The sequence below is a fragment of the Bos grunniens genome, chromosome X (assembly GCF_055505025.1).
Source record: "Bos grunniens cultivar Pamir isolate PY7600 chromosome X, Bosgru_T2T1.0, whole genome shotgun sequence".
In the NCBI taxonomy this organism is placed as follows: Eukaryota; Metazoa; Chordata; class Mammalia; order Artiodactyla; family Bovidae; genus Bos; species Bos grunniens.
The window spans coordinates 57458034-57473590 of record NC_141194.1 but is presented as its reverse complement, the minus strand read 5'-3'; the positions used below and the strand labels follow the sequence as shown (position 1 = coordinate 57473590).

Here is a 15557-nt window from a genome sequence, read left to right as displayed (position 1 = left end):
AAAGACCATATATAAGCTACCTACCCCTTTGATCACTATGTCAATTTAAGAAATCAGGACAAGATAATCTACTAGAATAGAATCTGCTCTGCATGTAGTCCAATGAAGGCAGGATCAGACTTGGCCAGATTTGGTCCAGCCAATAGGAATAATCCTTCCCACATGAATTAACTGGCCAACCTCCACTTTCATTCTTGACCACAGTATGGTTCAAGTGTAATTTTAACTAATTTACCTACATAGGCATATTTCCCTTGAACACAAAGCTCTGAAAAGCCACGTGAGTCTACCAGGCTATGGGCTGGCTACCCTAATGATGTGCATGTTCCTCTTGGCTAGGGAGATGCTTGTTATGACTACCCGTGATTGAGTGAATGACCATTGCATGTGTCCCAAGAGAGGACTGGGTGCATCTGTAGCAAGCACACATCTTTCCTTACTCATCAGAAGTCACACTGACAACCCAACAAGAGAATTTCATCATCAGTGTTTCACAAATACAGGGAAGCCCCTTAAAAAGGATACTTGTGGTCAAAGCTGTACCACAGCCTGAATAGCCATGCACTCTCCTGCTTTGTTCGGTTTCCTCTGGCAGAATCTGAACCATCCTAGGAACAAACAAGAAGACAGATATTTAGTTGCAGAAAGGGGGTTGATATAAGGGAGGAAAGCTTCCCTTTTAACCACAGTCTTTAGAGATTTGAGCTCAGAGTCAAACCTCCTGTATCACCAAAATTTCAAAGATATATCGGGAGGTAATACTTTAACACATTATTGATCAGAGATGTATTAACATTATAGACATAAGTTTCTGCAAACCCCCCCCAGTCAATAATGTGTTAAAAGAAACTGAATAAATCCAAAGGTAGACCAATCACTCCCCAAAGAAAAAGGCTTGGTTATGTCTGGGGGTTAGATCAACTCAATGAAGCACACAATTTCTGAGTAATTTTCCTCAGAGTGCCTTTTGGCAGATTAATTACCCTAAAGTAGTCTAGATCCTAACAAGTCAAAATTAATTTTTAGAGAATACTAAAGAAAGCATCTGTAAAACCAACTTTCCAGGCTCCTCACCCCGCCAAGCTGGCCTAGAGAAATCACACAGTTGAGTTTCCTAACAAACCAATCAAGGGTTCTTGGTGGTACTTACCCAGCCAGGCAACTGCCTTGTGTTCCAAGCAGTCAGTAACTTGCCCTACCAGCTTTAGGAAGGCAAAGGTGATGGGCAGGGCAAAGAGAGCCAGAACCAGCATCTCTGTTATTTTCTCTGCCCTCAAGTAGTACCTTCCTTTACTGTTGTTCCCATGCCTTTCCAACTCAAACATCCCCATCATTTCATTTTCAAAAGAACTGGCAAAAATCAAACATTTATTTAAGGTTTAGGAAATCTGTTCTGTGCAAGTATTATAAGCAGCACACTTAATATTAAAAAGTGGACTGATGGCAGAAATCTGAGGGCACTCCTGGGGTTCCATGTTGCTGGATGATAAGCTCTGGAAAGTACAGGCTACTTGTGAAACGTAGCATCTTTATCATCTTCCTCTGGACTGTTCTAGGGGGAGGCAGCTCTATAAGTGAGGGGCAACAGACAACAACCAAATAAAAGTTGAGTCACAATTTAAAGTATGTATCAACAGTTCTAAATCTCAGTGGGTGTAAATTCTACCTGTAGTAACAGATGCCAAGGATGAGTCAAAAATTTCTGAGAAGGTAAGATATACACAAGTAGAGGCAGAGAAGTTAGCAAGCACTATTTACATTCCTAAAGTTTCCAACGGCCAAGATGACTTTTAAAACAGAATACCCCATGGTATTTGAGGAATGTTTAATAACCTGTATCTGGAGAAGGACATGGCAACTCACTCCAATATTCTTGGCTAGAGAATCCCATGGACAGAGGAGCCTGGTGGGCTACAGTCCGTAGGGTCGCAAAGAGTTGGACACGACTGAAGTGACTTAACACAGTAACCAATATGGAAATGGCTCAGTTAAATGGGCCCGTCTGTGGATGAGGAAACAAAAAGAAGAGACCCTAGAGACCAATTTTATTTCACATTTTAATAAATTATGCGGGAGAAAGGGGGCACAGAATGTCTCCATTTGTAGATAATGATCATTTCTTCAGCTAACTAATTGCTAGTCTAATAACAACTCTAGGGAGATCTCATAATACCACATGACTGAGTGGAAAAGTGGTAGATGACCATTTTGAGAGATGACTGTTTACAAAGAAATTAAATGCTTATTTATCAAGTGACAGGCTCTAAGTTCTTGGTTCTGTCTGTAGAATCTTACTAAAGACAAATCTAGCAAGATGATAAATATCTTCCAGAAGGATGCTATATACCATCAGGCATAAGGTAAGTTCCCGAAAGTCAGTTTTGTTTGCTCTCCCACTAAAACAACAATAAAAATGGAAAACCCCTATTCTGTTATCCTAACCTCTGCAGTGTCAAACCACAATGCATTCTCATCAACTGTAACACTTAAGCTCTTGCCATCTCACCTCAAGGAAGCTACAGGAGACTGACTTATATAAGCCCCAGAGGGACAATGAAAATGAGCAAAGCAAGGGAAAGGTTTCTTTCTGAAGGCAAATTAAGCAAATTTTTCCTCGGCCTACAAAGAGATATGCCTGCTGCTGCTACTGCTAAGTCACGTCAGTTGTGTCCGACTCTGTGTGACCCCATAGACGGCAGCCCACCAGGCTCCCCCATCCCTGGGATTCTCCAGGCAAGAACATTGGAGTGGGTTGCCATTTCTTTCTCCAATGCATGAAAGTGGAAAGTGAAAGGGAAGTCACTCAGTCGTGTCCAACTCCTAGCGACCCCATGGACTGCAGCCTACCAGGCTCCTCTGTCCATGGGATTTTCCAGGCAAGAGTACTAGAGAGGGGTGCCATTGCCTTCTCCGGATATGCCTGCAGTCCACAAATAAAATAAAGTGACTGCAGAAATGTAAGACACTAAGAATCAACCCTGAAAGGTTACAAATTCAGGGCAAATAAAAGGTGCAGCTCTGCAACAGGGGTGTTAAACACCTCTAATTCCCAGAGAAGGGGCCAGAAGCATGGTTATCAGTTCAGTTCAGTTCAGTCGCTCAGTCATGTCCAACTCTTTGCAACTCCATGAATCGCAGCACGCCAGGGTCCCTGTCTATCACCAACTCCTGGAGTTTACCTAAACTCATGTGCATTGAGTCTGTGATGCCATCCAGCCATCTCATCCTCTGGCGTCGCCTTCTCCTCCTGCCCCCAATCCCTCCTAACATCAGGGTCTTTTCCAATGAGTCAACTCTTCGCATGAGGTGACCAAAGTATTGGAGTTTCAGCTTCAGCGTCAGTCCTTCCAATGAACACCCAGGACTGGTCTCCTTTAGGATGGACTGATTGCATCTCCTTGCAGTCCAAGGGACTTGAAAGAGTCTTCTCTAGCACCACAGTTCAAAAGCATCAATTCTTCGGCACTCAGCTTTCTTCACAGTCCAACTCTCACATCCATACATGACCACAGGAAAAACCATAGCCTTGACTAGACGGACCTTTGTTGGCAGAGTAATATCTCTGCTTTTGAATATGCTATCTAGGTTTGTCATAACTTTCCTTCCAAGGAGTAAGCATCTTTTAATTTCATGGCTGCAATCACCATCTGCAGTGATTTTGGAGCCCAAAAAAATAAAGTCTGACACTGTTTCCACTGTTTCCACATCTATTTCTCATGAAGTGATGGGACCAGATGCCATGATCTTCGTTTTCTGAATGTTGAGCTTAAGCCAACTTTTTCACTCTCCTCTTTCACTTTCATCAAGAGGCTCTTTAGTTCTCCTTCACTTTCTACCCATAAGGGTGGTGTCATCTGCATATCTGAGGTTATTGATATTTCTCTGGCAATCTTGATTCCAGCTTGTGCTTCTTCCAGCCCAGCGTTTCTCATGATGTACTCTGCATATAAGTTAAATAAGCAGGGTGTCTGGACAGGAAGAAGTTGGATTCTTCCCCAAAGCCTCTGGGAAAATCAGGGAGGATCTGTGTGGAACAGGACTGATTTAAGTTGACCCAGAAGATAGCCAACAATTGTTTCCCAGCAAGATTTTGGTGGTGACCATGGACAAACTGGTAAGCCCTTGCTGCAGGCTCTGAGCCAGGGTCGGTATGGGTGCAGGTGATCCTAAAATATGCGGGGACTTGCTCTCACACCACATCCTCCTCAAAACCTCCAACCCCACCAGCAAACAAATACCACCAGCTCTGCTTATCACCAAATTTTTGAGCATAAGACTATGAGTGGCTTTTCTCTTGCATTCATTAAGCACCTACTGTGTGCCAGGCCCCACGCTCAGTGCTGCCAAACACAAAGAGGAATGAGACCCCACACCAGCCACTTGAGAAGCACATTTCCAGAGGAGGAGACAGACAGACCTATGCGTATGTGGTGAAGAAAAAGAAAGCATGTTAAAGACCTGGGCAGTGGCCAAAGGTCCTATTTTGAAATAATTTTTCTAGAATTAATGAATAATGATTTCTGGGCAGAGTTATATTTCATTGCATTCTTATGATTAAAGTATATATTTTTTATGTTAAGGTCACTATAATAATAAGAAGAGCTTATTTTTTTTTCAGAGAGGCAGTAGAATATTGCCCTTCCCCTCAAAGATTTCTACATCCTAAACCCGGGAGCCTGAGTGTTATGTTACTTGGCAAAAGGGTCTTTGTGGATGGACTTAAGGTTTTCCAGGTGGGCCCAGTATAAACACATGGACCTTGATAAGTGGGTGGGGGGCTGGGGGTGGGCAAGAGAGTGATGTGGTGATGGAAGAGGCAGGAGAGGTTCAGAGCATGACAGGGACTTGCCCTGCTGGTGCTGGCGCTGGCTTTGAAGGTGGAGAGGCCAAGAGTCAGGAAATGTGGGTACTTCTAGGAGCTAAGCTTGATTCCTGGCCAATGGCCAGAAAGGAAACAAGACCTCAGTCCTACAAGTATGTGGAAGTGAATTCTACCAACAAGCTGAATGAGCCGGGTGATGGCTTCTCCCCCAGAGCCCAACCCCACAGACATCTTGATTTTGGCATTGAGAAACCTGAAAGAGGGAAGCCAGTAGAGCTTACCAGACTTCTGACTCACAAACCTATAAGACTGTGTTGTTTTAAACCTCTGAGTTTGTGGTAATTTGTTATAGCAGTGATAGCACACTAATGCAAAGTTAAAGAGTACACAGTTGATGACAATGGGGGCCAAGATTTCTCAGAAGGGGTAACAAAGGGTTTAAAAACAGGGAATTAAGTGCTCAACTTTGGCCACCTGATGTGAAGAGCCAACTCATTGGAAAAGACCCTGATGATGGGTAAGACTGAGGGCAGGAAGAGAAGGGGGTGACAGAGGATGAAATGGTTGGATGGCATCATCAACTCAAGGGACATGAGTTTGAGCAAACTCCGGGAGACAGTGAAGGACAGGGAAGCCTGGCGTGCTGCAGTTCATGGGGTGGCAGAGTCAGACACGACTGAGTGACTGAACAACAAAGCACTACACTGCCTCCACCAGGGCTTCTCAAACTGTAAACTGCACACATACTTCCTGGGCCCTCTGCTAAAATGAAGATTCTGATTCCACGGGTCTAGATATGGCCTGACAGTCTGTATTTCTAACAAGCTCTCTGGTGATGCCCAGGTTGCTGTCCATGGGTACACTTGGAACAATGGGAAGAGGCCTGTGGTACCTTGTGGAGAAGCAGACAAGACCCTCTATGATCTCACTTCTGCCACTTTCTACCCTCATCCTTCATCACACTGTCACCAAGCCCTTAAGGAGAACGACTCATCTGTCTTATTTGCAGATGTACTCCCAGAGCCTGAAAGAATGTCTGAAATATAACAGATGCTCAATAAATATGTGTCAAATGAATGAATAAATCAAGTTTGAACTTCTAAGAAAAAAAAAGGAAAGGGAAACCGGGGGCCACGATGGGAGGCAATCAAAAAAAGAAAAAGCGTCATAGGGAAAGGGGTCAGAGAATAGTAATCTGAGCAAAGGCACTTGAGCAACTGTTTTGAAGTTAAAGATGTAAGGGCCTGGCTATCAGATTTCAGCCTGGAAGGAAGCTGGGGGAAGGACCCAGAAACAAACAAATCCAACTTGCCCAGAAAGGTATATGTCAGTGCAACAGCTGAGTTTTTGCAGTTTTCAGTCACACACACACAGGCACCACAAACATAGAAGTTTCCCTTCCTCCACATTCCACTAATATCCTGCTTGTGACCTTGTCCTGCGGAGATGACAGAGGCGGGATACATTCAGATTCATGCTCCGAGCTACTCCACATCGGCTGCATCAGTGAGCATGCTTCTGTAAACCCGGGGAAGGAAATGAATGATGTGTCTGCCTGTCCAGCCAACATAAATCTCAGCTGTGTCTGGCATAAAACATCCCCTCTTGAATGGGTTGGGAGGCCACCCCCAGGCCCAGGCAGCTTGCCTCCAGCTGGGCTTGTTTTTGTTTTGGTTGCAAAGTCACCAAGACCTCCGGAGAAACAAGGCAACAGAGTTTTTTGTTTTGTTTTGTTCTAATGAGTCAAACTTGCCAGGGACATGAAGCTGAAGTCTATCCACAATATTCTTATGCTTCCCTCACCCAGAGCCAAGAGTTCTGGCCAACAGCTCCCTTCCTTCGCCCACATGAGCTAATATTCTGTGGTTCTGTAGCCATGACTCTGTTTATAACCTCAGGCTTCTAGCACTGGTGAGGAAAATGGTGCTCCTTATAAAAAGTGCTTTCCCATCAAATAGCACTTTTTTGTTTGCATGTTTGTTCATTTAGCAAGAGCATTTAGAAATGAGGTAGAGAGAAGTGCCCTTTCTTTTCTAATGGGGAACAAACATCTGGACTTTCCCCATCTCTGATTTCAGTTTCATGACAACACTGAGCATGTGACCTGGATCCAGTTCAGGGGAAGCTGCGAGAACCCAGGGTTTCACCCAAAAATGAGAAGACCATTTACTTCTCTGTTTTACTGGTTTCTCATGACCACTGAGTACTCCCAGCCCTATTGTTAATGGCTTATTGGAGCAAGACAGTCAGGCCAGGAGGATGTGGAGAAATGAGGCCCTTTCTGCACGAGGGCCTGAGTCATTTTTTCAGAAGGTGACCTGAGAAACCATGCTTGAAGTTCACCTTTTTTCCCCCATCTGACAGAAAGACTCAAAAAGCCAAAAGGCCTTCTGCATAATATGTATGAGGCTTAGAAGGCAGCCAGTTAAAGGGAAGGTGTGACACAGTTCCTGACTAGGGCCAGCTGAAGGGGCACCACTGGGAGTGCAGCAGAAGTGACCATCACATGTGTGATCAAAACTGGCCCAAAGGATGGCCTCCCAAGCTCACCCTGGGGCTAGGGGTGCTACCTTAGCTATCACTGCATGAACTAAATGCACTGCCAAAACCCTTAACACTTAGGATGCACTGCTTTTTAAACATTTCCACAGCAAGTCTGTTAGTAAGTCAAGCTACAAGCCCAGTGTCTCTGAGAGATACAGTAAGTTCAGCTGCTGCTGCTGCTGCTGCTGCTGCTAAGTCACTTCAGTCGTGTCTGACTCTGTGCGATCCCATAGACAGCAGCCCACCAGGCTCCCCCGTCCCTGGGATTCTCCAGGCAAAAACACTGGAGTGCGTTGCCATTTCCTTGTCCAGTGCATGAAAGTGAAAAATGAAAGTGAAGTCGCTCAGTCATGTCCGACTCTTCGTGACCCTATGAACTGCAGCCTACCAGGCTTCTCCGCCTATGGGATTTTCCAGGCAAGAGTACTGGAGTGGGTTGCCATTGCCTTCTCCAAAGTTCAGCTACATGGAGCCAATCAAACCATTTCACATATTTCCTTTGACAGATGCTTACGTCCAGAGGCAGGAGCAATTGAAAACAGCAAAAGGGCGGGTGGGGTAGGGGGGTTGGTTAGGGGGGTTGGTTAAGGGTGTTGATGGGTTTGGAACTGTCAAGATGAAATTGCCCCAAGCCCTGGCTATCTAGCTGGTAGTGACCTGCTTTTCTTACAAAATTAATCTTGACTAGCCACAGGTCTAGGCAGGATGTGGTGTATCCTACCACAGCCATTATTTTCCTTTCAGTGAAATGAGGATGTCCATTACGGATTTCACCCAGCTTTCCTCAGGTCCAAGTTTGGAGATACCCAAACTGTTAGATTCTAAGTTAGCTGCAAGAGGCACAGTTCCTGAACTCCTACTTTCTAAAGTCCTTAAAGTGAAAGTCAAAGCATTAGTTACTCAGTTGTGTCCAACTCTTTGTGACCCTATGGACTGTAACCTGCCAGGCTCCTCTGTCCATGGGATTTCCCAGACAAGAATATTGGAGTGGGTCACCATGCCCTCCTCCAGGGGATATTCCTGACCCAGGTATTGAACCCCCGTCCCCTGCATTGCAGAGAGATTCTTTACCATCTGAACCACCAGGGACTTAAAGCTCTAGTCAAATAGCAACTTTTCCAAAGGAACTTCTCATTGAAACCACACGTTACCAAGTGGCACAATGGCCGATTCTAATATAGTCACAAAGGTCTTCTGGAGCACCATTAAAGTGGGCACCAAATCTCCAATGAAGCTCACTGAAAGTTCATCCCAAAATGCCTAGAACTTTCAGAGGTCCCTTATGGGGCCTCAACCAAAGAATGGCCCATCAGGCTGTGACCACCCTCATACAGAGAAAGACCTCAGAGAAAGCTGTGGTGGCACCCCTGGGCCCAACACAGCACCACATTTTGTGAGACTTGTTAAAATCTGATGTGGTTGCTGGAGTCATTTAGAAGATCCTAGGGAATCTAAGACATGCAAACTCGATTTGGGATTAACTGCAATGGTGAGTGTGATTCAAAGCTGACTGGAAGAAAAACAAACACTTGATATGGCTTTGCAGATGATACCTGCACATGGTCAGTGGAGTTTCCCACACCCTGTGCCACTCTTGCTCCCCTATATTCCCATCAAATACCAATCAAGGCCCCATGGGCCAGGCACTGTGCTCAGTACTGGGTATTCAACACTGAACAAAATAGTTCTTCATTCCCCAGGCCAAAGAAAAACATTTTGGAAGCAAATTTCTGCTCCTATCATAACTTCCCTTTCCCCCACCATGCCTGCCCAGGAAATGCCGGCCTGAGAAAGGGGAAAAACCTGGAGGCAGAATCATCCCACCAGGCCTACAACAGGGGTGATACTCTGCCTCTGCTTTGCTGAGCATGCGCCCCCAGACACATTGCCTCTCTTGCATCTGACACCACCCAGGTGCCTGCTGCCATTGACTTGGCCTCTGGAATTTCAAATCATGAGTTCCCACTCCCATATCCAAAAAGCACACACTTCCATGTCCCATGGGACCTTTAACCACAGGGTACTCTTCCAAAGTGTCCAATGAAAGGCAGGGGGTCAGTGTTGCTGGGTAGTTTCCTCCAGCTTTAAAACATGACTGCCACTTCGCTGATGCTTGTTCCATCCAGAGGGGATGGTCTCTATCTCTTCCCGCTGAATCTGGGCTGGCCTGAGCAACTCGTAACCAAGAGAAAGTCCTGGAAGTGATGTTGTATGACTCCCAAGGTTAGGCCACAAAAGGCCAGAAAGCTTCCACCTCACTTGCTGGGACATGGGCTTTTGGAAGCCAGAGCCATCAGGTAAGAAGTCCCACAACCAAGGCCAAGGAGAAGCCATCACAGGCATCCTGCTCACCAGTCCTAGTCTGTGTCCTCCAGCCCAGTTACCAGACACAAGAGCGAACGAGCCTTTGGAAGATTCTAGCCCTCAGCTGTTGACTGACCCCAGCTTTTTTCATGGAGCACAGGCACGCTGTCCCTACTACGCCCCTTGCAAATTCCTGACCTAGACAACGCATGTGGATGAGAAATTGTTGTCCACTTTCCCACGTTTGGGGCACCTCATGATGCTGCCAGAGTAACTGGAGCCGACGGCAAAACCAATGGCCAGCCTATGCCTCTCCCCCCTCCCCCAGCACAGTCTCCATCAGGATTATCTGCAGCAGCAGGAACTCTGAGATGAGACACAGGGCTCTTGCCCTCACTGCTTCTGTAGCCTCCATCCTCGGCACTCTGTTCCAGGCTGACACTGCTGCCACTGCCCCACCCAAGCCTTAACTGTTAGTCCTGCTGCAAACTTCACTGCCTATGGGGCTGAGGGCTGCTGCTCTGCTACTATGGGACCATGGAAGCTGCCAGACCCTGGAGGAGCAGGAGGGCCAGCCGTCACCCAGCATCCCTTCTTTCTGGCTTATGCTCCCTGGGCTGGAAAATCAATCCCATCTTTCTCCTTCCCAGAACAAGCTATCATGAGCCAATTGCCAATGTATCCATGTATCCATTTTTGGAAGGGGAGAGTCAGTCATACAGTAGATGCTCTTTTTGGGCCCTTAATATGTTGTTTGAGAACAGGGACTCTGGAGTCAAATCCTGGCTCCATCATTTTCAAATTGTCTGACCACAGAGACACACTTTAACTCTCAAACTTCAACTTCTAATCTGTAACCTGGGCATAACAGTTCCTACTTCATAAAGTTGTTCTCAAGATCACAATGAGGGAATCCATGTAAACTGCTTGGCATGTAGTAAATGCTCAAATAAATTCTAGCTATTTTTAATAACACCTTCCCACAAAGAAGCATCTTTTGTGACTTACCCCTTGTAAGACTTGGAAGCTGTCGTTGTTGGGTGGTGGGTCTTGGTCTGGGTCAACACCAACTCTGTAAGTCATCAGGGAGAAAGACAAGGAGAGAAAAACATAGAGTGTTAGCTTAGACCATGGCAGCCAGGCCAGTTAAGCAGCTAAGAGGCTGACCACCTTCCCAAGGTGGAAGGAGTGGTTAGCTAAAAGAAGGGGAAGGCTGTCATGCAGAAAATTATGAGAAAGTGGTCGTACCACCCAGGGATAGGCTGGGTAATCGATCTGTATGCTAACACCTTAAGCAAGGCCTCTGGGGAACGGTACAAGCAGGAAACTGTCTGTCTGCCTTTCTGTAGCGGACAGTCCTAGGTAGCCAAAGGCAGGTCCTGCCTCTTCCTGTCTGCTGCTTCCTCCCTTCCACCTGACCTGAGAACTCACAATTTGAGATCAATAACTGAAGATGGAAAGAAAAAGCAAGGTGGCAAAATTCACTAATAATGAATTCCATGAAAACACTAGGGTCATTGTCTTAGCAGCAACATACCAACTATTGCTCTATGTATCTGTTGATTCTTTATCCCTGAAACTTCCTCATTTTAAGGCAGAGAACAGTAGTACTGATGACACTGATAATATGGGGGCAATGGAGGAGAAAACAAGGATGCCAGGAAACAGTCCTGGAATCCAGGAAACAATTGGAGTTCACTTCTCCCTCCAGTACTGCAAAGAATGTGTGCTCAATCGCTAAGTCATGTCTGACTCTTTGCGACCCCACAGATTGTAACCCACCAGGCTCTTCTGTCCATGGGATTTCCCAGGCCAGAATACTGGAGTGGGTTGCCATTTCTTCCTCCAGGGGCTTCCCCAGGTGGCTCAGGTAAACAATAGCCTGGCAATGCAGAAGACGTGGATTTGATCCCTGGGTCTGGAGGATCCCCTGGAGGAGGAATTGCAAAGAATGGCTGGTATCATAAAAAGAAAACAAGAAACACAGCTTTCAGCACATCTGATCAGAGTTTGAAGAGTGCTGCCAAATGGCCCTGACCAGGGGTTTTATTTGTAGTCTGGAACCAGGGCGCTGACTGCGATGAACAGACAGTAGACATGCAAAGCCCCATATGTGCCTTATTTTCTCTCCTCTCCCTCCCACTTCTCCACCTATGATGCCCAGGATAAATCTTGAGAAGCGAGACTAATGCAAAGAAGGAATAGAAGACAACATAGATGTACCCATTTCTCAAACGCAACCTCTACCCACCCTTATTCCAGGCTTGCCGAGCACTAAGCCAAGGTTTGTGTCCCCAGATGGAGGCAGGGAGGTACAGAAGGAAAGGGAACATTTACTCCATATTTTGCTGAAGGCAAAGTTTAAAAACTACAAGATGAATTCATGTATTAAGCAAATATTTACTGAGTGCCTACAATGCCAGATCTTATTCTGAGCACTTAGTTAAAACCTGTAATGTACCTGGCACCAGATTTCCTCCCTGGGGACCTGAAGTTTGATGGGCTTTTGGTAGTTAGTTAAATGGACTCTGTTGTGTCTACAGGCTGCTTTCTGAGGCCCAGAGGCTTGGCCTCACAGTTGGACATTAGCCAGGGACTTTTGAGCATCAAACCTTTCAGAGACTTTTGGATGCAAAATTCATCCAATTCTGAGGCACCAGGGCTAGCTACCCACAGAGGTCACATAAGAGAGCCTCAGTGTGCCTGAAGGGTCTGACATACCAGAGGAGAGGTCACACTGAATTCCTAGCTGTTGATCTTTAACCCTTACCGGTTTTGAGGTTCTCTTAATGAATGTTTCATAGAGAAAAGTCCTCTAAATGGTGTTAGCACCTGTAAGATCTGGTGTTAGCATCTGTAAGATCAACAGCTAAAAGTCCAATATTAGGCCTTATTCTGTGGATTCTGTTGGTGAATGGAGCCACTTCATGGCAGACTCATTTACTTAGATGAGTTTCCTAGTAAAGACTCAGAGAGGGGCAGAGCATGGGTTACCAGTAGTCTGTCTCCCAGACAGCCTACCGGAATGCCCATGACACAGCAGCCCTCTGCCTAACCATGGACAGGCTATTGTGGAGGCAGGAGCATCAGCAGTTCAGATCCAACCAGATCGTCTCTCCTTTCTTGACCACGAATTCTGAAAAAGATGTATTAGCCTTTATAAGTGGCTTCCACACCAGTAAAGATAAAACAAAAGGATTTTATCAGCCTAGATGAAATAGGAAGCCTCTGGGTATGAGAAAAGGCTTAAGTGTGCCTTGTCCTACAATGAAGAAAACAAAACCACACATAATAAAAGCTGCCAGATGAAATCTAGCCCCCTCGATTCTTTCCACTAACCTCTTCTAGGAGAAGAGAACTAAAATAAATTCTGTTTAACAAGAACTGCTTATAAAGACTAGTGTTAGTCCGCTCAGTTGTGACCAACTCTTTACAATCCCATGAATCGTAGCCCGCCAGGCTCCTCTGTCCATGGAATTCTCTAGGCAAGAATACTGGAGGGGGTTGCTGTGCCATCCTCCAGGGGATCTTCCTGACCCAGTGATTAAACCCTGGTCTTCTGCATTGCAGGCAGACTCTTTACCGTCTGAGCCACCAGGAAAGCTCACTTATAAATACTAGATTTGGACTATTTTCATTCAAGTCCTGGCAATGTAAGAGGAATTCATCTATTTAGCCTGTGCCCACATGGCCAGGCCAGAATTCAAACAGTGGAGCACAAAACATTGGAAAACACTGATAAATTCACAAAATTAGGCCCATCTTAACCTCATCTCAAACTTGCTTGACATTTATGCTTGGGGGAACTTGAGAGTGATTCTAGATGCACATGATCCAGTAGAACTTTTTGCAATGATGGTGGTCTTCTAGATATACACTGTCCAATATGGAGGCCACTGGCCACATGTGGCCATTGTGCAGTTGAAATGTGACCAATAGGACTGAGGAACTGCATTTTAACTTTTATTTCATGTTAATTAATTACAATTTAAATTCAAACAGACACATGTGGTGAGTGGCTAAAACTGCAAGGAGATCCAACCAGTCCATTCTGAAGGAAATCAGCCCTGGGATTTCTTTGGAGGGAATGATGCTAAAGCTGAAACTCCAGTACTTTGGCCACCTCATGCAAAGAGTTGACTCATTGGAAAAGACTCTGATGCTGGGAGGGATTGGGGGCAAGAGGAGAAGGGGATGACAGAGGATGAGATGGCTGGATGGCATCACTGACTCGATGGACGTGAGTCTGAGTGAACTCCGGGAGTTGGTGATGGACAGGGAGGCCTGGCGTGCTGTGATTCATGGGGTCGCAAAGAGTCGGACATGACTGAGTGACTGAACTGAACTAAGTACTGGGTTGGCCAAAAATTTTGCTTGCATTTTGAAAAACCTGAACAAACTTTTTGGCCAATCCAATACTAATTCTGGCCCTGTCTCTCTAGCATCACTGTTTTCTCTACAGAAAAAATGACAACTGTCTGTTACCTTCTGCCACCTCAGTGATAAAACCTGAGATTCTTGCTAGGATCCTGCAGAGACACAACTCTGTAGTCCCACATACATTAAATAAAAATTTGTTTGAACTGATTACTTAGACATTGGAGAGATATCTCACTTCACCAGCATAGAAAAGAACACTGATACTCTCTGAAAGTTCTTCTCTATAGATAATCATCAAAAACATGAAAAGAACAACAGGATTAGAAAATTTCCAGTTTTTCACTCACAGGGTAATAACTGCTTCAAGCAAAGGTCATCAGAGTATAATTTTACCAATGGGTAAAAGGCTGATGGGACTCTGACTATTCATATGATGTTAAAGGTTTTCTTTAAAAAAAATATTTATTTGGCTGCATCAGGTCTTAGTGGTGGCCTGCGGGCTTCTCTAGTTGTTGTGTACTGGGCTGTAGAGCACACTGCTTCAGTTGCTCTGGGGCATGTGGGATCTTAGTTCCCCGACCAAGAATCAAACCCATGTCCCCTGCATTGCAAGACAGATTCTTTATCTCTGGGCCACCAGGGAAATCCCTACAGGTTACTTGTTTAATTACAAAGGGAAAACAGTGCTTTTATAAGCGGCAAGACCTGGGGTCTAAAGTGGTCAAATTTAACATCACTAATAATGAGGGACAGCTGGACAAGACACACAACCTGATATGATGCAACAAGAAATGCATAACTTCCTTTTACATTATTTTTGGCCAAAAATCAAATGATTCTCTATCTCTAGTCAAGAGGAAAACAAATCCGAAAATTCCAGATTGTAGAGCAGCAGTGGCCACAGGACTGGAAAAGGTCAGTTTTCATTCCAATCCCAAAGAAAGGCAATGCCAAAGAAAGCTCAAACTACCACACAATTGCATTCATTTCACACACTAGTAAAGTGATGCTTAAAATTCTCCAAGCAAGGCTTCAGCAATACGTGAACCATGAACTTCCAGATGTTCAAGCTGGTTTTAGAAAAGGCAGAGGAACCAGAGATCAAATTGCCAACATCTGCTGGATCATGGGAAAAACAAGAGAGTTCCAGAAAAACATCTATTTCTGCTTTATTGACTATGCCAAAGCCTTTGACCGCATGGATCACAATAAACTATGGAAAATTCTGAAAGAGATGGGAATACCAGACCACCTGACCTCTTGAGAAACCTGTATGCAGGGCAGGAAGCAACAGTTAGAACTGGACATGGAACAACAGACTGGTTCCAAATAGGAAAAGGAGTACGTCAAGGCTATATATTGTCACACTGCTTATGTAACTTATATGCAGAGTACATCATGAGAAACGCTGGGCTGGAGGAAGCACATGCTGCAATCAAGATTGTAGGGAGAAATATCAATAACCTTAGATATGCAGATGACACCACCCTTATGGCAGAAAGTGAAG

At 45.2% G+C, this 15557-nt stretch overlaps 2 protein-coding genes across 7 annotated transcripts in view; one reads left to right on the top strand and one right to left on the bottom strand.

Moving 5' to 3' along the window:
• The window catches only part of SLC9A7 (solute carrier family 9 member A7), a 187029-nt gene that overhangs the window by 15009 nt on the left and 156463 nt on the right, over window positions 1-15557 (bottom strand). For 5 of the 6 annotated variants that reach the window (XR_015158903.1, XM_086387612.1, XM_086387611.1 and 2 more), the window contains 2 exons: window positions 10679-10742; window positions 526-608 (listed from right to left, as the gene is read on the bottom strand). Coding sequence is in view for 4 of the 6 variants with exons in the window: in XM_086387612.1 (XP_086243738.1) it covers window positions 526-608; window positions 10679-10742 (147 nt within the window). In the remaining 2 variants the exon portion in view is untranslated. Of the gene's footprint in view, window positions 1-525; window positions 609-10678; window positions 10743-15557 lie in introns of those variants that run through there. The other variant, XR_015158904.1, reaches the window with a different exon arrangement.
• CHST7 (carbohydrate sulfotransferase 7) overlaps window positions 1-15557 on the top strand; it is a 78702-nt gene that overhangs the window by 42592 nt on the left and 20553 nt on the right. The gene's annotated exons all lie outside the window — the stretch shown is intronic.